This window comes from Furipterus horrens, unplaced genomic scaffold (assembly GCF_987537825.1).
Source record: "Furipterus horrens unplaced genomic scaffold, mFurHor1.1.pri manual_scaffold_1, whole genome shotgun sequence".
Lineage (NCBI taxonomy): Eukaryota > Metazoa > Chordata > Mammalia > Chiroptera > Furipteridae > Furipterus > Furipterus horrens.
Genome location: NW_028327171.1, coordinates 3,018,002 through 3,042,283, shown reverse-complemented (window position 1 = coordinate 3,042,283; position 24,282 = coordinate 3,018,002). Strand labels below are relative to the sequence as shown.

Sequence of the window (24,282 nt, the reverse complement as noted above, 5' to 3'; positions counted from 1 at the left end):
AGCCCCACGATGGAACAGAACGAGCCAGCCCACAGCCGCCGTGTGGGTGGACTCGCGTACACCATGCGGAGAGAAAGAAGCTGGACTCAGGAGATTCCTGCATCACTCAGTGCAGCTGAAGTTCAAATGCAGACAGACGTCTCCGCGTGGTGGGGGTCAGAGCAGCAGGTGCCCTGGAAGAGCAGGTGCGTGTCTGGGAAGGATGGCAGGGAGCCCTTGCTGGGGGCAGACGCGTCCCGTATCTGAGACGGGCGGTGGCTACACAGGTACACTAGCTGTGTGTCGTGCTTCTAAAGAAAAGAGGATTTCCGGGGAGTCTGAATTCTCAATAAGCCCCCCCCCCCAAGGTGACGTTAATGCCAGGGACCCATGACCGTCATGGGTGGACTTTGTAAAGACGAAGAAGCACCAATACACCCAGATAACTGAATTCAGAGTCCCCCAAACTCTGGGAGCTTGCTTCACCCCCCTCCTGCCTCCGGCATTTACCAGGCAGCTCACCCAGCAGAGGGGAGAGGCTGAGGACTCCCGAGCCTGAGGGCTAGGGAGGGGACAGTAGCCGTTACAACTCCCCTGCAGGTGGGCTCTGGAAAACCCCCTGAGCCCCCGGCCACCCAAGGCCGTTCCCCACGGGGGCATCCCATCCCCTCAGGGCCCCTCTGAGGAATGCCTGTCTCCTGCGTACCCCCATTCTAGAGTGGGAAGCAGCTCAGGCTGAGCCTACAGAGTCCCCGCAGCTTGGGGCTTGGGATCCTCTTAAATCAGGCTGCTTTCTCACCTGCTGCAGGTCGGGGCAGAGTCAAGCCCAGGAAGCGGGGCAGGGAGAGGCCGCGCAGGGACACAAAGGCACGTGCTCTGGCCAGCCCTGACTCGTCCCGCAGCTTCCGAGCCTCCTGTTTTCCTAGCAGCTACGCGGAGCCCGGGAAGGTCTAAGAGAAGCCTGCAGAGTACGGCTCATGTTTTCACGTCCCCAGAACCTCGGGGATGCTGGTACAGGCGTCCCACGTGGGACAGACCCCCGCGAGCCCTGCCGGACGTCGGCACGCAGCTGACGTGACAGCGGGCTCCGAGTCGGGGACAGGACCAGCCTCCCTGCCTTCTCCACCTTCCTGTCTCTTCAATGGTCTCCAGCTCCAGCCAGTGTTTGCCCCTGACCTTGCTCTTGCCGTCTCCTGCGTCCCAGCAGCTCCGTCTTTAGGACAAACCCAGAGGGTAGGAGCCATACATTCTTTAAAAGATAAAAACTGCCTTTGTCACCTCCTCTAAAAACTTCCACTTCTTAACAGGCTCCTTCTCAGAAGTGCAGCGGGGACCGAGCACAGGGCCAGAGGGGGGCACATCGGCCACAGGGCCACCACACGCACGGCTGAGAAGCCAGAGAGGGAAGCTGTGACGGTGTGTCCCCCCCCACCCCCCGCGCCCAACATGTGGCCTGGAAGCGGAACTGTTGCCACGCAGCATGGCTGGTGGACTGAGCCTGTTAAATGTTCTAGAAGAATCAGCCGGCCACCGGGGCTGCCAATGACACCACATTTACAGACTCCGGGTTGCCGGGTCTTCAGCTGCTCTCCCCATTTCTCTCTGTCTCGTCTGCTGTGAGTGAGGGGGTCACGGGAACACGGCGGGATTGATGAGGACACCCGCTGCCTGTCAGTGTAACGAGCTTCAGTGCTGGCCGTGAGGGCAGGAAGAAGGCGGGACGTGCTCTCCAGGGCCCGTGACTGCCCAGCCGGGGAGAGCGGGGCGCTGTCCTCGTCCCCGCGAACCAGACGTGACGACGGGACAGAGGCGTGCGCAGCAGGAGCGAGCAGCTGGCGCCGCGGCCACAGTGGGCGCACGTGCTGCGTGAGGCTTTATCCCGGTGATGTTCTAGGCGCCCCTTTTATAACGGGCTTCCGGCCGCGGAGGACAGCCGTGTGTGCCGTGGCAGGGAGGCGAGCGCTCCGGGCCCCGCGGGAGCCGGGAGAGGTCTGGGGGCAGCCCGCCTGGCCGGCTCGGTCACAGGGGCGTGGAGAAAACCGGCGAGCACACACGGCCCACTCCGGTTCCAGCGCTCCGGGGGCCTGGGCCGGGGGGAAACGGTGGCTGCCCAGGGACGGCCGGGGTCAGAGCTGCAGGCCGGCGTGGGAGGCCTCGGGCGGCAGCAGGGCCCGTCCTCCTCGGGGCAGAACAGCGCGGTCCGGAGGGCGGGCCGGGCCTCTGCGGGCTGCCGGCCCGGGGGAAGGCTGGACGCGGCGCAGCCGGAGAGAGGTGCAGCCGGAGAGAGGCCCCGCCGGCCCTGCCAGCCCCGAGGGAGACGACGCCGGCCCCCGGTCCGCCCACACGCTTCCCCAAATGCGTCCGTGTCCTCTGCCGCAGGCGCAGCAGCCTCTCCCGCTTTGGGAACCTGCCGTCGTTGGCTGTACGCGTCGGGCCTGGCACAGGGACCCTGGCCTTCGTCGGAAGAGTCGCCCTCCCCAGGTTCTGCGGGGTCTTCCCTGGACTTGTCCACGGAGGCCGGGGTCCCTTCCGTCGGCAGACAATTCTGCTGCACGTACAACTGACTCTCGGGTTTGAGGAACAGCCTTTGTGGCACCTGGGGACCGGAGGGCCGTGCGCCCACAGCATGTGGCATGTGGGACAGCTGTGCTGTGACAGAACCACGGGAGCAGTGACTGTTCACACGGCACCCAGCCTGCGCCAGGGTCTCTGCCCCGGGCCTGTGGCTTGGAGCCGCCCCAGCGGGCAGGCCAGGTGGGGGCGAGTGGGGGCGAGTGGGGACGAATGGCGGGGCCGTCCTTGCTCCCATGTGGAAGCAGCGGGAGAGCCGAGACCCTCTAACCCTGGAAACCAGCGTCTGGAGCCAGGGCCCACCTTCCTTCGCCCGGGGGCTCCCCCAGGCCCTGGCAGAAGTCCTGGGCGCCGGAAACACTCCAAAGTGACGCTGCTCCGTGCCCACGGCTCCCGCGTGCCCGGCACCGTCCTTTCTGGACCCGTGTCCACGAACCTTGCCTTTCCGGGGCTCAGAGGCTTAGTACCAAGGGGAGGGAAGAGAACAGAGGGGGGACGAGAAAGGAAGGGGGGGAGGAGGAGGGGCAGAGGGAGCCGGAAGGGCGGGATTGGGGGAGGGGAGGGGAGAGAGATGGAGAGAATGCAACGGGCCTGAGTCATGGGTGTCAAAGGCTCCCCAAGCCTCTTGGCCTCAGGGTTTGACTTAAAACGCAGTCTTTAAATAGATCTGGGACTTCCTGCTTTTCAATAATTCTGTAAGTTAAAAAAAATGCACAATTCTTTCCATTTGCCTGATAAGTTGAAGTTTCCACTTTGAAGCAGCCTCAGGTGTCTCTGGGCATCACCCTGGGTGAAGGGGGGGCCGCCCACCCCCACCCCCCCCACTGGAGCCTGGCAGGGCCGGCGGGCAGCACCCTGGCCCCACCTCTCACTGATTGTGGGCCCCTGAGCAATTCATCGGTGCTCCCTGAGCCTCAGTTTCTGCGTTTTAAAAACAGGGATCAGGATCCTGGGGGCTGGCAGGGTTCCGTGTCACAGAAGGGGGTCTCCCGGGCACCCAGGAAAGGCAGCGATTATTGTCATTATCATCATCAAACATCATCATCAACACTCTTCCCACCCTGCGCGCACCAGAGCAGGCAATTATGGAATTTAGGGTACTTTTTCACACGGCTCAGGTTGTCTGATTTTCCTGCCAAACCGTGGAGTCCTTAAAGAACCACCAATTTTTTTCCCCCAGAAGTAACACCTCCGATACCTACTCCAAGGGAACGTTAACAACTGAAGTCATTTTCTTAATTGCAGAAGCAAACACGCGTTCTTCAGCCAGGAGGCAGGAAGGCAGGGCCCTAGCCTGGCCTTGGGGCCTAGGAGCCACACCAGCCTGGGGGCAAAGGTCCAAAGGATCGGCCATCCAGAGCTCTGGGCCCACACCCACACAGGGCAGAGGACCCAAGAGAGCTGCTTTCTCGCAGGAAGTGACGTGAAAGGCCTCTGCCTGTCACGGGCAAAAGGCAGGTCTCCTTCCTGATTTTGCAGTTGGCGCAAAGGGGACCTGCGTACTCAGGGGAGAGAACTCCCTGCAACGGCGGGCGGGAGTGGGAGTGGGGGGACGCAGCACTCCCCCATCGGGACCTGAAGTTCAACGACACACTGGCATTTCCGATCCACATGAAGAAAGGTTATTATAACACACTGGGGCGGAACAGCCAAGCTCACCCCTTCATCGTCCGACATGAATGTTTTTAAAGGAAATGTTCTCCAAAATCAGTGACCTCTAAGGTGCTTTTTCAAAACTGGTAACAGTGAACACTCATTGCTCAGATTTCAAGGACGGTTCCAAACAATTATGGGTATTATGGGATTCGATCCTCTCAGACTCCTTCCTGTATGATGGTCTATTACAAGTCCTGCTTTACAGATGAGGAAGCTGAGCCTCAGAGGGACCCTGTAACCTGCCCAAAGACACACAGGATTAGACGTGCAGAGAACCGGATCGGGTAAGGGTCCCAGCTTCCGTCCAGTTCCTCAACACAGAAAACAGGCTCCTTGCCAGCCTTTACCTGAACCCCAGTCTGTCCCCAGCCGGAGCTCCCTTGTTTGAAATCACCCTGCCCTGGTCTCAGGGCCTCCAGAGAAATCCATCCCCCACCCCCGAGGGCACCCCCCCACCAGGGCACACACCCCCAGAGCCTCCTGCTGGGTCTCCCTGCTGCTTCTCCAGCCCCTCCCATCTTTCCTGAATCTGCTCAGGCCCAGATCGAATGCCATTGCCTGAGATCTCTGCCGGACCTTAGGCAGGCAAACTGGAATTACGTTGCTGTCACGCAGCGTGACCCGGGCTAGGACCCACCCTCCAAGGCAGGCCCTGGCACTGACCCCAGGGCGGTGGCAAGTAATGAGACGTAAGGTGGCAAACCCACACAGTGACGTCTGCTGGAACCTCAGGGGCCTTCCCCTGCTGGCCCTCCCGCCCGCATCTGCCCGTCAGGCCTCAGTCTTCCTTTCCTTCCCACTCTCCGATTTATGTCGCTCAGGCCAGTCACCCCCTTCAAACGCTGCGGTGTCCTTCACTGTCCCATGTCCCCTCCCTGGAATACCTTTGCCCCCACCCCCCACTGTGGAGCCCCCACACCAGGCCTGGCCCATGAGCCCCCCTTGAGTCCCCCTCTGTGACATCTGGTCAGGTTTCCGCCTCCCTTTTCCGCAGTTACAAGAGGGTCAGCTCCGCCTGGTTAAGCACCAAATGGTTTGCTAATTATTCCCCACGGTGACTCCTTCAGGGTGGACGTCTGTCCGGAAGGATGGCTCACTGTTCCCTCCAGTGCCGGTGGCAGCTCATGTCACCCCACGCCCCCGACAGTGCCCCGGGCACAGGTCGCCCATGTGTCCCTCCATAGAAACACTCATCAGGGAGCAACGGTGGTCCTTTCACGACAAAGCCAGGCCCCTACCTGAGGGGGACGTGCAGGCCCAGCAGCAGATCAGCACGGCCTGGTCTGTCCCCGGCCCCCTCCCCAGCCTGCCTGGCTTGGGGCTCCTTTCCCACCCACCGCAAATGACATTCTCTGGGTGACCAGCCCACCCTGGTTGGCCTGGACTGTCCTGAGTGTCAAACTGGAAATCCACATCCTCCCCCCAAATCCACATCCTCCCCCCAAGTCCCAGGTGAGCTGGGACCGTTGGTCACCCTATTGTCTGCCCAGGTAAGAGCCTCTTTTTCTAGGAGGGGACAGGTTATTCAAGTCCTCCCTGGTCGCCGGGACGCAGGGCACTGAACCTCCCTCACCAGGACAGCGGCACAGGCTAATCCGGGGTCCCGGGATCGGTCAGGTGAGGCCCTGACACCTGCCCCTGAGGACACGGACCTGCCACCTGCCTGGGAGAGGGCATCAGTGACAGGCCGAGGCTGCGGGTGGGGGACGAGGAGGCAGCCTGAGAAGAGCGTGGTGAGGGCCCCACGTCACTCAAAGACCCCAACACAGGACAGTGTTGGCCGCCTGACAGCAGGCCACCCCAAAAAGAGACAGGCAGTTAAATTCAGTTCAGGTGGCAGATGTCCCTCAATGGCCCATCTCTGGTGTGACAGACACTCCAGGCCAGCAGCCAGGGCCCCCTTCATTGTTAAGTCCCCAGTTCCTCTTGACAAAAGCCACCATTTCTCCTTGATTCTCCCAATTTCTCTCCCCTTGGACTGAAAAGCAGAGCGAGAACCCCTGCCCCAGTTCAAGCAGGAAAGCCTGACAGGTGTCCCCTGAGTCCGCAGCTGCCAGGAGACGCCTGGGGCATCTGAGCGTCTGCCTCCCGGGAACGTAGGAGCGAAGGCTCAGTGTCTATTGCTGAGCTGGAACTTAGCTCCCAGCTCTCATTCTAAAATGGAGACAGAGATTTGATGCATCTTCTCAAAAACAGATCACGGGAGGCCTGAAGATCACAGACCAGTTCCGTCTTTCACGAAATGCATTACAAACAAAATGGCCGCCATGAAATGATGATGATGATGGTGGCGGTGGCAGCAACTGTCTCTCACACAGCTCATCACTGTTCTGAGCACTTGTCTTGTGCTAACTCGGTTCAGCCCAACAGCAGCCCTACTCGATGCCGGAACTGATCCCAGCCCATTAACAGGGGAGAAACTTGCCCAAGGCCACCAGCAGGGTTTGAACCCCAGAGTCAGCTAGAGTCCTTCCCCTTCCGCTCATGGTGGACACTGACCTGTGTCCAGATGGAGGGCCCCGAGCTCCAGGAGGGTCCCTCCTCAGGGGAAAGGTCTGTCTGTCCCTTTCACCAAACCCTCCCCTTTGCAGCAAGGACTGGAGGTGGCCTGCAGGAATCCACGGTAACAAGAGAAAACATAAGAGAAGCGGGTGGCAGGTGCAAAGGACAAACGGTGGTTGGGACTATACGACGCACGCAGAACGGAGAAGCATGTGACAGTCCCAAGGACAACGCTGGTGACCACGTAGGTTGGGGGCCGCTGACCATGTGCTGTGTATTTGTTCCCTCTGCAGGAAACTCTTACTAGAGCTTACGGCCACGGTGAGTGTGACATTGTTTCCCCCGTCCCCACACGGGGGTCTGTCACCTGCCTGCACAGCCGGCCACCTCAGCGGGCAGGCCGCCGCTTCCTCCGGCAGAGCGGGCAAGGCCAAGGTGCTCCTCCCAAGAGCCTGTCGGATCTGCTCTACCCAGGCCGCCGCAGGCCACGCGCTCCACGTCGCGTGGCCAGGAGTTGGGTCTGGAATTTTTTTAAGGCAGGAACCAGAGGCCTGACCTGGGCCACAAAGAGTGTTCCAAAAAGCACCCAGAGCATGGACCCCCTAAGCAAGGACCTTTCCTGCTGCAGAAAAGGACTTTTCAGACCTGCTCCTCCCATTTCAGCCTCGGCCAGGGAACCCTCAGAGCCGGGAGAATACCAGCAGTTGAATTCCCAGGTAGGTCTACCCTTGCCCACGGCTCATTCTGGCCGTGGCCTGGGGTGGCGATGACAGAGTGGGAAAGAACAAGCCCCGAGACGATTTACTGGTGCAGGAGGCCCCAGGAGGGCCCCCAAAGACGTTCACACCCCAATATTCAGAACCTGTGGATATGTCTGCTTACGTGGAGCACAGGACCTTGCAGACGTGGCCAGCTCAAGATTTGGTATTTGGGGTTGGGAGACTATCCTGGATTGTCAGGTGGGCCCAGGCTGCGCACACGCATCGTGAAGTGTGAGAACCTTCCCCCGCGGTGGTCGGGGAAGACTAGGCAGGGAACAAGGGTCAGAGATGAACTTGAAAGATGGAGGGAGGAGCCACAAGCCAAGGAATGCAGGTGACCCCTGGCAGTTGGAAAAACAAGGGCACGGACTCTGCCTTAGAGCCCCCCGAAAGAGAACGAGGCCTGCTGATGCCTTACTTTCAGCCCAGCGACACCCTGACCCACACAGCCCTGGGACAATAAATGTGAACTCTTTGTCACCACATTTGTGGCGACTCTTACGCTTGCTGTTGGCACCCCCTAGTGGCCCTGAGATGCATGTTCAGACTCACCACCCCTTTGCGCACGTCCATCCCCAAGTAGGTTTTGTTGGAAAATGTCACCGATTAGTTCGCAGCCTCTATCAGAGGCTAAGCCTTCCCAATTTGCCCAGGACTTGGGTTTCCTGCAACCTAGGATTTTCAGTTTTAAAACCAGGGAAGTCCTGGAAAGACGAGGGCACGCTGGTCTCCATTCCCCTGACCCTCCTCTTAGTCCCCATGGGAAGACAAGTTGAAGAGGACAGTGTCTTTCTGTCCTGGGCACGGCCGTCACGGAGTCCCAGACACACGTGGGACCTGGACAGGGCGCACCTCCATTTGAGATGAGCAGCAGAAGTGCAGACTTTGCTCAGGGTGGGAAATTAACAATTGAAGATTTGTGAATTATTTCTCAACTTTGAGAGCAATGGGGAGAGGAGGGGGGAAGCGGGGTGCATGGGACAGAGAGACCGTAGAGAGAAGTTCTCGCTCCCTCTAAAAGTGTTCACATTCAACCGTCTCAGTTTGTTCAGAATTCTCTAGTTCTTCTGCAACATTCTTCAAAAATAAGGAGCTTCCTTAAAAATAAAATAGGTAGCTTCTTTCTCTCTATTTTTCTTTGAAATGATCCTAAGTTTTAAGGAGGCCAAAGGTCTGGAACTGGTGTCAATGACCAACTTATGAGAGCTTATGGGTCAGGGTGAAGGCTGCGGGGGCCTTGTATTTCTATAATAATTTTTGTTCAGACCAAAACTAGTCAGTTCATCAGAACTATCTCAAAGGTTACCGAAGGGGTTCTTAAGAGATAGCGTTCAGGACCAACATGGATTTTAGAACGCTTTCTTTTCAACATTGAAAGATGGCAGGAATCAGAGGCTTTGTGGTTAACTTTTCAGAGCGAAGGCAGGAATCACCAGTATGGTATGATATTCAGGATCTGGAAGAATCCACCCATCTAAAAATGCCTTCACCTGCCTTCCGTGGAAGCCTGACTCTCTGAAGGTCGTCTAGAAAAAAGCCAGTCTGTGAAGGTAGGTGGCGATGGTCCCTCCTGTCTCCCCAGGGCCGACCTAGCAGAGTCCTTCCAACCTCTGGCCTTCGCCCAAGCTGCCCATTTCCTCATACGCAACACGAGACGGTCATTTGGGTGACTCTTTCTGCAGCTTCCGACAGCTGTTTTATGAAGCAGCGAAGCCAGGTGAACACTCATGCCTTATTTTATTGAAATTCAGTTTGTAAATGTATACTTGTCCCCTCCCTCTCCAAAAAGTTCAAGGCACTTTTGAGAATCTGTATTAATTACTACAGCTGGTCGCTACAGCTAGAAAAGATATTCAGAATGTAACATTAACTCCAGAAGACCCAAAATAGCCAAAGCAATCTTAAGAACAAAGCTGAAGGCATCATGCTCCCTGATTTCAAACTCTTATGAACCTATTGTAATCAAAGCAGTATCATATTGGCATAAAAACAGGTGCATATCAAGTGAACAGAACAGAGAGCCCAGAAATAAATGCACAAACATATGGGTGAATAATTTACAACAAAAAGCCAGGGATAGACAATAATGAGGAAAAAAAGTCTCTTCAATAAATGGTGTTGGGACACCGGACAGCCACCTGCAACAGAATGAAACCAGACCCCTATCTACACGATACACAAAAAGTAACTCAAAAATGATTAAAGACTTGAATGTCAAGTCTCAAACCATGAAAATACTAGATGAGGAGGAGGAGCTGACGCTGCTCAGTCAAGGTCAGCTTGACCAAATAAGGTACAGGGTGAAAATGGCAAAAACATGGGGTGCCCCATCCCAGGAGCACAACACCGCTTTCTGAAAGAGAACATTATGCACAAATAATAAAAGCTTTTTTTTATGGAATGTGGGGTGCTCGCCACATCAGTGAATGCATACATGAGGCAATCAATCGATCAATCCCATTGGCCGTCGGCACTCCACAGCACTGTGAACAGAAGCAGCCAGCGTCTCTGACATGTTGCAGGGATAGTGACAAGAGGCGGGAGGACAGGTCCACCCAGAGAGGAGTCAGCTTCTGGGGTTTCACAAGCTTTCCTCTCTCCCCGACCTAGTTTGGGGTGCCCATGATGCTGAGAACCTTCAAAACCCACCTACATCAGAGAAATCGAGAGCCATAACCTCACCTCACACATGATTCTCTGTGAATACGTGGAAAAATGTCAGGGAATTTTTAACTGTTTCCATTTTAATTCTGATGCTACTGATGCCAAAAGACTTAATAACGTTCTATAAACCTCGAAAAGCTAATTCACATAATCCGCCAGAGTCAAGCGGCCCACAGGCTCATTGTTCTGAAAACCTGGACTATGGATTTTAAAAACTTCTGCTTCTGAAATATCAGCGACTGATACCTTTTTAGAGGAAAGACATTCTTCAGAAGTGGCCTCCGTTCCTGGGAAAGATGATGTGAGCTGAACTGATACGTTGACTGATTTTCCCACGGAAACCATAATACCACAGGTTCTTTTCTTTGCCAAGAGCTGAAGGGACAACCTTCACAGGAATGTGCAATCAACCACAAAATCAGGGGAGGAGCACCCCATGAAAGGCGCAGTGTTCTAAAAGATGTTATCAGCCACTTAAGCGGATGACAGAGGTGACGCGAGGGAAAACCAGGAGCCGTGTGGCAGAGGGCGCCAGTCCCTAATGCACTCTGAGCTGACTCCACCATCTCCGTAAGGGCCAAGGCATGCCAGGAAGCTCATGCCTTTGGGGAGGTTCTGACGCTGCTGCCGTGAGAATTTGATAACCCTGCTCGAATTCTGGGACTTACTTGTGAGTCCCCCGGGGACAGGGAGACGGAGGGAAACCTGTCTCCTCGCATCCCAGTCACGAGCTGTGCCACTTACTGAGTCTGATCATCTTTCTGCTCCACCCTCTGGGCCAGCATCTCTCAGCTCAGCGTCACCTCCTCCCAGCTTCCTCCACTTGCACTGGGAGGTAGTAATCTTCAGGGGTCCTGCCTGTACCTCTTGGTGAGGGGCAGGATGGGGGCCAGTGGGGTACAGCGGGGACAGGCCACCCTGCCCTTGCGAGGGAGGCGGGTCCCCGGGGAAGCGAGCTGAAAGCAGAAGGCGCCCTGCCTGACTCCTGTTCTCCATGATTACAGTGCAGGGGTGACTGCCAAGGTTAAGGGGAAAGGCTGCATGGGGCTACGGGGGGCAAAAGGCCCGTGATTCCAGCTCCACCAGCCCACGAGTGGACCGCCTGTCAGGCTCCTCCATTTCTCTGCCTTTTCGGAGGCGGAGAGAACACGAACTGGACAGGAAGCCGCCCGGCTGGCCCCTGCCCTGCCGCCTCCTGCCCTCCCTCTCCTGCCCTCCAGTGGAACAAGTACCCAGCGGGGCAGCGGCTCTGGGCAAAACCCAGGGCCTGGAATGAGGCTCCTCGCTGCACAAGAGCCAAACCCCTCAAGCTTCCCTGCGGCCCCTCAGTTCCACGTCTCATGGGTGTTTGTGGATATTGTACCAGCATCCCCAGGGACACAGAGATCACGCATCCCACTTCTGTCAGCGTATAACGGAAAAATGCATCCTAAGTGCAGCTCGGCCTGTTTTTTCTTAAATTAATAAAAGTTTGCACAGTTAGTAACACTTCCCACACGGACTTCAATGGCATGGCTGACCCACAGTGTAGGCTGCCCAGCCACGCGAGGCCCACGCAGGGCCCACTGTCTGTGTGCTTCTCGCTCTTCCCCGTCCTCAGAACTGATGAATAACTTCAATAACTTCATCCTTAGTTACCCCTCCACCCTAAGAAACATCCTCTAGATCTTGAGATTGTAAACATAGCGCCGAACTTTTCCAAAAGTCTATCAATCCTAAATACGTCCCCAACAATGATGGTGTTCACTCCCCCACTGTCCTAACGATCAATATATCAGATGGATTAGGTGGCTGGTTGCCGACCCACGTCATTTCATCATCGAACTCAACTGCTCTTAGCCTGACACGCTGGCCCAAGGCCTCGTCACGTCAGTGTTCTTTGTCACCCTGGTTGGAATCAAGTCACAGGCAGTACACGGAGGACCAGCATGGAACTTGCTGTTTATCCTCCCGTGCGGCTTAGGCTTTCAAAACTCCAGGGCTATTTTTAATCCTTATTTAATAATGTGGCCTGATACCAACAGAAGCTTTTACATGGAGATGAAAAGCTTATTTCCTTGTAAAATTCTCACAAGGAATTATCACAACAAAGGACCGTCTTGTTCTGGAAAGCCTGCTTAATAACGCGGCCTGTTTTGAGAGACCCCGGTGGTTTGCGTCCCTGAGTGACTAAATGTCCCAGCAGTGACTCAGAGGGAAAAAATGCGCACTCCAAACCCAAGGCCTGGCCGCAGAGAGTCCTCCTTCCCTCCGCCCTGTTCCTGCCTCTGAACTCCTGCAAACAGCTCCCTGCCTCTGACCTTGACCCTGTCGTTCCACTCACCCAGATTCCGCCAGCGGAAGAGAGACATGAGCCCCGTGCCCCACCTGCCTACCGCCTCCAAACAGGGCCCCCACGCGCAGCAGCCTCACACGCCTGTCTTAGCACAGCCCACGGTTTCTGCGTCAGGGACTGGGGCAAGGCTTGCCGAGCTGAGCCTTCTGTTCCACGTGGCATCTCTGAGCGTGGGCCCTGCCCTCTGCTGCGTCCCCCTCTCTTTGGAGGACAGTGCTGGGCGCGCAGTGGACGGACAAGTGAATGAGGACAGTGTACAGGCACAGCCACTGGAGCAGGTGGGCGGACCCGGGTGGTCTGACGCCGTGACATAGACTTTGCAGAATGTAAACGCTATAACCCTGTCGCCCGCCGGACTGCGGTCACGGGCCTGGCTTTCGTGTGAGCGCAGGCAGCAAGCAGCCCCGCAGGCCCCGTTCCGGCGCACGTCCTCCCTGCCTCTGTTTCTGTGGCAGAAGACTACGGTCAGGGATGTACGTGCCAACCAACGTGGGGGAGGTGACAAAGGCCGCCCAGGGGTGGTCAGCTGGTGGGTGGGCTGGTGTGAGGGCCCAGGGCGGGGTCTGGGTAGGATGTCCGGAGGGCTGGGCTTGGCTGGGACTGTCCACCGCAGCACGTGCTGGTGGCCCCTGCAGCGCGGTGGCCTCAGATGGTCAGGGGAATGGAAGGGGGTTGGGATACTGGTGAAAAGGTGGAGGGATTAAGATCTACGACTTGCCAGTTACAAAAACAGTCGCAGGGATGATTCTGCCCGGCCTCACGCAGTCAGGACAGTCAGCAGATTCGGCAGGAGACCCAGACCCCGGTTCTCGACGGGAGGGCGGCAAAGGGTCTGCGGCCATCTCTAAGCCACACACCGTGCGATTTCAGGCTGTGCCGAAATGCTCTCCTCAGCCGTTGATAGAACCTGCTCTTTCCTCCCCTGAGAAAACGTTAGCGGAGTCTAAAAGCAGGGGGGTTATACACACTCGGAGAGGGGCAGAGCAGCGCATCTGCAGTATCACGCACCCCAAACCCCAGGATCTGGGGACTGGGAGCTCAGTGTTACCACACTGTTGCTGTTGATGATACGAAGAATCACAGCTCGTTGGTTGAACCCGCAGGTAAAAAAAAAAGTGTCCCCGTCCTATCTGATGTGTTAACAGCACTTGAGTTTTCTTGAGCACTGAAGTCTCTGTTTGGAGAATTAAATGACACAAAGGAGCCATTGAGGTCGACCCAGAACTTCACCCAGTCTGGCCGCTTCTGGGAACAGAGCTGGAGGCATCGGCCTGGGCTCAGACAAAGGGAACCGAGTTGGGGAGAGATTAAGACTTTCCGAGATTCTCTGAACTTGCCGCCTCTGGGACCCTGACACGAAAGGCACCAGAAAGGTATTAATTTTCCGCATTGAGGGAGAAAGCCTGGTACTCCTGGGTCCCCGGATCCACAGCATCGTGGTCCGGGGCGGCCTTCAGCATGTGACAGCCGTGCTATGCTCAGTGAGTATACACGTGGTGTCTTTGGGGCCCCATCAGAGCCCCCCATGGGCCACCACCAGGGCAGCAATGACGTCCCCTTGCCCCTGCACCCCACTGTGGTTAAAGGTGGGCCCGCGCTTTGGGAGAGCTGCATGGGTACCTAATAAGGATCTTCCCCCTGCACCGCAGCATCCTAGCCACCCCCCACCCCCCACCAAAACCCTGGAAGGTTAGAAATGACAGACACAAAGCCTCAGACAGAGCGGGTCCAGCCAGGTCCCCTCCTCGGCCGCTCACATGGGTTTGTGCAGGGCACGACCCTGAGGACAACGGTGCACACGCACACTCGGAGACAGGGGGCACCGGGGGGTGTCGCCTCGTGGCCTCTCTCCTGAGAGCAGCCTCTGCTTCTCAGGAAGGACGGAGAAATGACCGTCAAAGGGCGCACGGAGCGGCCGCGTCGCAGTGCCGACCCGGGCACGTGAGCTGGAGGCACGGGGCCGCGCGCGGGCAGTTTTCCATCCTTGGGATCGGCGGTGGTTAGTCCTGCAGACACACTGCTCTGCCTGTCGCTGAGTGTATTAAACATAGAAAACGCCACGGCTTTTAGACACTGCTACACTTTCCTCAAACCAGGTCAAGTGAGTGAAGAACTAGATGCATACATAAATGAGAGCCTTTTGGCACATCCTGAAATCCCGTCGCGTGTGGCTGAGAGATGGCTGCAGACCCTTGGACACGGGTGCCATCCAGAAGCGGGGTCTGGTTCCCCAGACCATGCTGACTGCACGGGGCCGGGCAGACTCTGGTGGGAATGGAGCTGTGCTCTTCCTGCTTAAGGGCTGTGCAGTTTCTGCCTGGTCCCCTGACCATCTGAGGCCACCGCGCTGCAGGGGCCACCTACATGTGCTGCGGTGGACAGTCCCAGCCAAGCCCAGCCCTCCGGACATCCTACCCAGACGCCGCCCTGGGCCCTCACACCAGCCCACCCACCAGCTGACCACCCCTGGGCGGCCTTTGTCACCTCCCCCACGTTGGTCGGCACGTACATCCCTGACCGTAGTCTTCTGCCACAGAAACAGAGGCAGGGAGGACGTGCGCCGGAACGGGGCCTGCGGGGCTGCTTGCTGCCTGCGCTCACACGAAAGCCAGGCCCGTGACCGCAGTCCGGCGGGCGAGGCGCTGCTGCCCCGCCGGAGGGAGCCGACAGGGTTATAGCGTTTACATTCTGCAAAGTCTATGTCACGGCGTCAGACCACCCGGGTCCGCCCACCTGCTCCAGTGGCTGTGCCTGTACACTGTCCTCATTCACCTGTCCGTCCACTGCGCGCCCAGCATCGTCCTCCAAAGAGAGAGGGACGCAGCGGAGGGCAGGGCCCACGCTCTCAGATCTAGAAGCCAGATCTCGGTTGGCACTCCCTGGTTGGCACTGCCCACCGCCATCCTGCCCTTCCGTGGCATTTACTTCCAGGTGATTACTTCCTAATGTGGCATTTAAATGGTTTCCTTCTGGGCCACTCGCTAGGCTGAAGATTCCCAGAAACCTGCGTTCATCACTGCTGGTCGCTGCTGCAACCCCGGCCCCACGCATGTCGTCTGACACGTGGCAGGGAGCCAGTAAATGCTGGCTTTAAATCACCACTTGGGTCCAAATTCTAACTCCGTAATATGGGAGACGGAATGGCAGCTCTTACCTCTCCCCACACCAGAGGCTCAACCTTCACGTGGACGACCAAGCACAGAGGGGAAGAGAAACCGTGAGTTGGGGGCCGGAGCCCATAAACCTCGTAAAAATCTGGAATCAGAAGTTTTAATATGACGTTTCCTTGCGGGCATCTGGAGGATTGGGGTCAGCCTTGCGGACCGAAGAAGTACACTCGTGTATGAACACAGTCTGCGTTTCTCCACGGAGCTGCCCCTCAAAAGATCCAAAATTATCTTCCCAGATAATCTCCAACGCTTGCGTGTTTCTGTTCCCCCCTCAGTCCTTAAACATGAGCTTCCAGATCCCACTGGGCCTCTACAAACAGGATCTGTCATCATTCTGTGTTTTGGTTAATACACTCAACAAGCTGTGAGCATTTAGACATCTGTCCAGGAGACGCAGCATCACAGACAATATTTTGATATCACGCATCACAGGTGATTGCTATTCATGACGGTTTTTATTTGCAGGACTCGAATTCATTCAATAGGTGGCCAGGCAAGATCCAAGATGGAGCAGTGTGTGCATGCAACGTTCCTGCATCTACACATCTTAAACTTTGTTTTGAATAGGAATTCTTACAGTGTAAAAAAACAGTTTGATCCTGAAAGGCTATGTACTTGATAAAATGTAACCTGCTAATTAAAAGAAGGGGAGAGCTCTGGCCAGTGTGGCTCAGTTGGTTGGAGCATCGTCCCTTAACTGGAAGGTTGCAAGTTTGATTCCCAGTCAGGGTACATGCCTAGGTGGAGGGTTTGATCCCTGAATAAGAAAAAAGAAAGTGAAAAAGGCAAGACTTGAAAGACGCACTCCCTCGGGACTTAAGTTACAGAAATAAAATAAAACAGCATTTAAAGATTCCAGCAAGTGCAGGTGATGTTTCCAAGAGTGTATCCCAGCTTATGCCCTGTTTTCCCGTGAATCAATTACAAGAAATTACTAAGACTAAAGGCATAAATTACTCCAGTACAAACAGTCAAAGCAGTCCCATAAAAATATCCGAAACTCACATCACAGACAAAGGTTTAAGTTTCTTGATATAAAAATCCAGAAGAATAAGCTGAAAGGCAACTTAAAAAATGGGCAAAGAACGTAGCAGCCAACTCACAGGAAAATCGGGACCAACGGTGTTTAAATATTTATACGTGAGGCTGTGCTCAGTCTCACACTTACTACAGAAGATGTAAAGTAAATGGCAACAGACATCCTCTCTCGCCTCTCAGATTCCGTAAGTTGGGGGAAGCTGGGGAAGCAACGGTGCCCGGGCACGGAGCCCAGTTTATGAGTCGCCACTTTGTCCGAAAAGGAGCAGAGAAAATAGACAATGGAAGAAGAGACCCTTAGGGGATTCGAACATCTGCCTCCCTGACTCTCAGAGAAAACTTTGCTGACTGTCAACGGGAGCTTGGAGAGCGGCTGGAGCAAAGCCGGCCTACTTTAGAAAATCTGGAAGAGTTTATACTAGGGATGAGCAAAGGATGCCACTCTCTGTGTGTCCCCAACGCAATCAGTGACTCTCTCGTGACCACCCCTGTGCCTGCAGGTCCTCGTGCCCTGTGCCCTGAGAGCCTCCGACTCACTCCCAGCTCCCACCTCCCCTCCCTGTCGGCATGAACTGGGTGCCCGTTCTGTGTGCCATGTTCTGTGCTAGGGGCTGAGGGCAGGAGAGAGATGGTGAGCACACCATGTGGTCCCTGCCACGCAGCAGGACATGTGGCTCGGTCCCTGTCCTTTGTGTTGGACCATAAGCTCCGTGAGGGCAGGGCCCTGTCAGTCTGGCCTGACACTGTGTCCCCAGACCCTCCCACGGTGCCTGGCACGCAGGATGTGATAATCCCACCTGTACTGAGGGAGCAGATGAATCTCGAGTCCTGGGATCCGCCGGAGCCAAACGCAGGGCTCAGAGCTTTGGGTGTTACCCAGTCCCCAGGTGCTAGGTCTTATTTGTCAGTGCGTCTGAAATCAAAGGGTTAACTGACGTGCTTAGTGGGCCCAGGGTGGTGGTTCTGAAGGCTTCTTCAGATACTCACGGAGGTGGAACATCCGAGTGAACCCAATGGATAAGAGCGGGCCACGGGAAGGCCAGGATATAAAGGGGACCCACTGGGAGGGGCGGGGGCTCATGCTGGAGCTACCGATTTCAGTCCGGAGCACACAACCCCTCAGCCCCAGAGAGACACAGCAGGAGTCCCAACCTCTGTAGCCTGCTGCCCGGATGCCTTCATGGAGAAGCGTGGCTCTGGCCTTTCACACGGGGACACTGGGCCAGGACAGCCGGGGACAGGTCTGGCCTCCAGCTCCTCACTAGCCGAGTCACTGTGTCCCAGTCCCCACCAGAAAGCGGTGACCAACAGCCCACCACGGCCACCACCGGACCAGGCAGTGAGGATGCCGCAGGACTCTGCTCGGTGCTCACGGGCCATGTGTGCACGTGTGTGTAAGAGCTGAGCCACACGTGAGGTTCCGCCTCAGCTTCCACCCCAAGCAACATGTCACTGTACACACGTTGTACAGGACACGCAGAAAACATGTGACAAAAAACGATCATTTTGAGGAGAGAATCAGAGCCACAGAAGCGCACTTTTACTCCCTCCTCTTCAGAATCCATAGTCCACGCTTGGTTAGGAAACTAACATCCCCCTTCCCGGCTCCTGGGAGACCGAGCCCCACAGAACGGGTCCCAGCCTGCTTTCTCCCAGTGAAATGAGCGCCGAGACCTGCGGCCTCCTGGTCTACCAGGGGCCAATCACATGCTGGCCCCCGAGGCTTCCCAACCCACTGCCGTTCTGCCACAGGCTGGGTTTGGCGAAGGCACTTCAAGGTGACAAATATTCAAAGACCATGTCTTTCCTGACTTTCACTTGTCCCGTTCTTAGCTTCACCTCTCCGGAGAACCCAAGGGTGATAAAAAGTTTCCAAGCTCAGCAGCAGCTCTACATTAACAGTGAAATGTACGTGTCTGAAATCAAATGCAGGAAATGCTCAGACTCTGGCCCAGGATCATTCACTGGTCACAGGGGAGCTTTTTGAGTCATGAGGAATTTTCCGGGAAACCCCTATCTCAGACCCTCCCAGCCCCGGACCCTGCCCCCCAAGTATACACACGGGACGAGGAGAACCGCACCTGTAAGTGCGGCTTCCTTAGTAACCAAACCCTCACGGCTGCCCAAGTCCTACTTCATCTTGTCGTCAGCGTTCTGTCGGCGGTGGCCGGGAGGCCGGCACGTCGTTCTGCTGCTGGCCTTTGTTGTCATGAGTGAAAAAGAAAAGACTCTTTCTTCCTACATGTATTGCAAGGTCACCCGATCATGTGATGGCAAATTAACACTTCTTTGAGAAAACAAAACTAAAAATGAGCAGAAGCAGCAATGGAGTTCCCGTCCAGTAATTCAAGGGAGCTTTCTCCAGCCTGTTCTCTACCCTCCTGCTTCTTTTACATCCAAGAATGCATTCGCACACGCTTATAGGATAAAGCAAATCACAAATTAATAAGATGATGATTCTCTCTGAGATGGGGACTATCAACCACCAGGGGGCTACAATGAGAAGCAGATTTCATCATTGCATATCACTGGGTTGTATGTAATTACTTGCTGATATATTTGGAACCATTACATTTATTTTTAATCATAGAAAGGTAAAAGTTCATGATAGGCGTGGGCTGATTAACCTCAGACTGTGTGCACTCGGGCACTGTTTGGAAGGACACTGCGGCCCTCTCCCTAAAGGACAGCTCCGTGAAGGCCACAGTGCAGCGCAGGCCCAGGAAACTCGCCACGACACACCTGCCTGGGCCCGCCTGCAGAAGCCTGGAGGTCAGGCGGCCCCTTTGGAACGGAGGGCACAGAAAACGGAGCCCAAGAAGGCCCCTGGAAAAGGCTAAAACTGGCCAAGAAATCCTGTTCTGAACCGATGGAAGGATTTCAGATCAAGTATTACGAACTCAAAAGGTATAACCGTCTAAGGCTTTTTGCTTGTTTTCTGTTTTGTTTTGTTTTGTTTTTTTGCTCTGGGCCTTTTGTTTTGTTCTTAAAGGGAATGATTTGTAGGATAAGAAGAAAGGGAGAGGCCTTAGCCATTCTAGGAGACACATCTTAAGTGACCCTCAGAATCTGGATCAGGCAGGAGTTGCTTGAAAATCAATCTCCTTGTTTGGAGGGTTGTTTGTTTCCTTAAAGGACAAGCTGCCCGTGATGTACACCCCCCATCCACCCCCGCCTCCGCTGGCACAAGTCACTCCCAAGCAGAACCTGAGAAAACAACTTCTTTTTACTTTTCCTCGCATTCTTATCCCCAGGGAATGGAGGTAATTAGGTAGCTAGAGGGATTTGCCCTTAAAAAAAAAAAGGCAGGGCAGGGCTGAAATAGGAAGGGATTGTTCCTGGGCACGAGCAGGTTGAGAGCTAGCAGACATAACAGGAAGAACCCCACTGACACCATGGTTATTTCAAGCCACACCCGATCCTAAGTGCTTTACTTAATTCTTGAATCCCCCCAGCCACCTCACTGGGCAGGCACTATCAGTGTTCCCCTTTCACCCACAAGCAGCAAAGGCACAGAAAGGCCGAGTAACCTGCCCGAGGTCACACAGCAAGCAAGCAGCAGAGCCAGGATGTGATCCGGGCACCCACTTGCTCTGAGGTCCATGCTGTTGACGACCACAGTCTGCGCCCTGCGCCCTTCCCCGCGTCCCAGACCCGCGCTCCACCACATGTACGGGAGGTGAGTTTCACACATCCAGGGAGGAGACGGCGCTCACAGAGGGCAGTGTCACGTGTGAGTGGAACTTCAACGGGGGACACCCAGCCTAGAGCGGGGGTGGGAATGACTTCCCAGAGCCACCGACACCTGCTCTGAATCTTGGACACACGGATAAGGGGGCCTGGAGAGGGGGGAGTGGGGAGGGGTCAGAATCTCAAGGCAGGAAAATGTGTTCTCTCAGAGGACAGTAAGCAGTTCAATACAGTTGGCATAGCAGTGCCACGGGTGACAAAGGGCAGGGACATCCAGGCAATGCCAAGGAGGCAGGAATCACCTCAGACAGGGCCTTGTGGCCTGACTAAGGAGTGTGGATTTATCTGAAATTCCGTCATAAACAACTGAAGTACCTCACACGAAGAAACAAAATGACCCAATCTTTGTCCTAGGCTGCTGTCTATCACCAAGGCACTAGATTGGAGAGGGCCGAGGGTGGGAGCCTGGAGACTGGTTGGAAAGCAGCGTCTGCATTTCAGAAGTGTACCAAGGGGCCGGAAGCACGCAGCCATGCGTAGCTGGGCATCCGGGGCAACAGCAGTTTCTTACACGCAGCAGCGCCCTGACCCAGCTCCCACGAAAGGCTTCCGGCTCCTACGGGCTGTCTGGGGGGTTGTGTCCTCAGGTCGCATCCCAATACAGAATCTCCAGCTGTCCCAGGGTCTTAAAAACTGCTCAGAACAGCACCTTCTCGCCCGGGAAGACACAAACACACATCTTTTCTTTCCTAAGCCGCTTGCCACGCAAACCGTTGTTGAAATCCTGATGTTAATCACTTTGGGAATGTTTCTTTCTTTGTTTTTCTTTTTCTTTCTTTTTTTTTTTTTTTTTGCTTATTAGAATTTGCTTACATTTCGGTCAAGGAGGTTTAGATCATAACTGGCTTTTCTAAGCCTAAAGTATTTTGGAAGGATTACGACCCAACAGGCAATGCGCATTCTTGACCTTCTTATACATCTGCCGTTTTCTCAGTCTGGCCAAAGAAAGGTCTTTTCCCAAAGGGCTTTTTAAACAAGGATCCCCGTGAGCTGCAACAGACCTCCTCCCCAACTTTTGACGCCTTGTAAAAATGCCTGTTTAAACTCAACACTTCCTTAGTTGCTTAACAAAATCATCGCTCTCTTGTGAGGTTGAAAATATGACCTAAAGGCAGATGCTGTGGAAGTCACCTGCACTCTACAGTCTTCCAAAGCAAATGTTAAAATGTTCAATAAGTATTGTAACTTAAAATAATGTCTTCCCAGGCATCCCTTATCTGTTCTACCAAAGTGGGATACCTGGCCAGCAGCTCTGAGCCTCTGGGTGTGAGTCCTGGGTACTTGTCACTTGATGACCTACCTCTGTGTTTTTCACATCAAGTATCAGAGCTTCCTTAGGCAGAAATCGTTCTGGGCTTGTGGCTTTGTAAGATAATTCTTTAATAACCTCTGGACTAGAAGGCCAGTTAGGATTTCAGGACAACGGACAGTGGGACACGGCCTCCCATCCTGGCTGCCCACCCCGTTCACCCCGACCTCTGCTGCCAAGCCCACAGGTCCTCCCCAAACGCTTCCTCAGCTCTCCTTCATGAGGCCCAGGCCTCCCTCCAGCGGACAGAAGCGCTCGGGACGATCAGGGCACCTAGAGCTGGGTTCTTGGTCACCCCTCCTGGGACCCCAGGAGACCACACTAGGAATGGGAGGGGACACGGAACGAGGCAGGGAGAACGAGATTTACCTTCACGAAGAGCGTGATGTCATGGTCCCGGCCCGGGGAACCCTCCTCGGACACCTCGCCGTCCTCCCCGCCGCCGTTCACGCGCGCCGGCTCGTCCGCGCCCTCGGCGCTGCCCTCCTGCGCCAGGTGGTTGCTCAGCTCCGCGGCCCCGGGCTCCCCGGTCGGCGCAATGGCCCCGCCAGCCGCGCCGCCGTCGGGGGGGCCCTCCTCTCCTGTCCCGTCCGGGCCGCGCTCCGGCTTCCCCTCCGGTGTTTCCTCCACCTCCTCCTGGGGTACCTGCTGGTCCCCGTCCTCGCCAGCGTCTGCCCTCGAGTCCCCGGGGGCTGCTTCCTCCGATTCCTCTGTCCCCGAGGCGCCAGCCTCCTCCACAGCTCCCACCTCTGCACCCTGAAACTCCCCTGCAAGCTCCCCGCGGCTGCAGCCCCCACTCTCCGCCGCTGCGGCCTCGGTGGACTCCATCTGAGGCTGGGGGCTGCAGTCCCCTTGGTCCCGGGGCTCCGCGTGGGCCCCGGCCGCCTCTCCCGCCAGCCCCTCGGCCTCCATGCAGGCCCCCGGCGGCCCCTCGGCGTGCACGCTGGACCCTGGCGCGCTTCTTCCTGGATCCCCGGGCCCGCGCTCTACCTCCTCCTCCGCCTTGGGGACCGCAGGATCCCCGGGCTCCCCCTGAGCCTCTCCCAGGGCCCCACCCCGCGCGCCGCGCTGGGGGCCGGGCTCCTCCACCTGCTGCGCGCTGCTCGCCTCCTCCCCTCCCGGGGGAGCGTCCTCCAGGGCGCCCTCCTGGGGCTCCGCCTCGCCCTGCGTTCCGCGTGCGCCCAGCGTCTCGGCCCCCGGGTCAGCGCCCGCGCCGGGCTCCGGCTCACCCCCGCGCCCTCCGTCTGGCCCACCGTCTTCTCCCCCCTTCAGCGCGGCCGTCGCGGCTGCGCCCGCCCCCTCGCCCCTGGGCGTCCCCGCGGGGCCCTCGCTCTCCTCCTTCCCCTTCGCCCCCGGGCCTGCAGCCCCCGGCTCGCCAGGTCTCTCCACCAGAAGCGTCGGGCCCTCCAGCGGCCCCTGGGGGCCCGCGGCGCTCCGCTCTGGCGCTGTGGCCTCGGCCATGCCCGCAGATCCCTGACCTTGGCCGAAGACCCTCGAGGCTGCGGAGGGAAGGTGGCGCCGGGCGAGGGCCGCGGGGCCCCCTCGGAGAGGACGCTCCGCTCCGGGCTTGGCGGCTCCGGGACGGTGAGCTGGACGCGCGCGGAGAAATCCGCTCGGCCCAAGACACTGCGCGCCTTCTGGGTTTAAGTTCCCTGGACTCTGCCTCTACGCTAGTGCTTCTCCCCGGCTCCGCGTCTCTTCCCACCCGGACCCTGGACGCGCAGGCGGCTTCGCTGCGGCACCTTTGAGCGCCTGGCCAGCCGTCCTGGGGTTGACCAGAAGTCCCTGGTGCTAACTCCATCCTCGGGGTGTGGGCGGGGTTTGTGCCCCCCCCCCAACTCCTGTTTGAGTGTTTGAGTGACCTGGGAGCCTGACCAATGGCAGCCTTTCTCATGGGCCTTGTGGATTTCAAAGAAAAGATCACGGTTCTGCTGGCCATTTGCGTGTTTTCTGGAACAACTCTAAGTTCCAGAGACATTTAAATCCTCCGCCTCAAACACACACCCCCACACCCAAACTCCTAATCCCCACTTTGCCCCAGAAGCCAAGCGTTAAGCTTCTCTGCTGGTCCCCAACTGCAGAATCACATGTCCTGCCTCAGTCTCCGAGAGCAAGAGGTAAATCCTGGAAGAAAAAGGAGAGGCCACACGCCCCCTGCCACGTGGATTTATCCTTTTATGGTGTTTGGATCCATTTACTCAGATGGCCATTGGCTCTCAAAACTGCAGCGTTCCATCGAGAACCTAAAAGTAGAATCTCTTACTTTTCAAAGATAGTCTTAGGAAGACATTTTTAATTTTTACATGATTCTGCAAATTTCTTTGCTTTCCTGTTATTAAGCAAAATGCATTATTTTAAAATGATTGTCGGCTCAAAGCTGAAAATAGAGAAAGCAGGAAATAACGATTTATATAGATATATAATAAAATATTGTATATGTAATGGAATATATATATATATATATATATATATATATATATATATATATATATATTCGTTCATCCATCAAAGGATACCTAGGTTGGTTCCATATCTTGGCTCGTGGCA

At 56.1% G+C, this 24,282-nt stretch overlaps 1 protein-coding gene across 1 annotated transcript in view; it reads right to left on the bottom strand.

Moving 5' to 3' along the window:
- Positions 1-23,526, bottom strand: part of CLIC6 (CLIC family member 6) — a 33,637-nt gene extending 10,111 nt beyond the window's left edge. The window contains exon 1 of the mRNA XM_090288781.1: positions 22,105-23,526. Within this exon, the coding sequence (XP_090144907.1) occupies positions 22,105-23,196 (1,092 nt within the window). The 5' untranslated portion in view covers positions 23,197-23,526. The remainder of the gene's footprint in view (positions 1-22,104) is intronic.
- Positions 23,527-24,282: the final 756 nt, after the last annotated feature.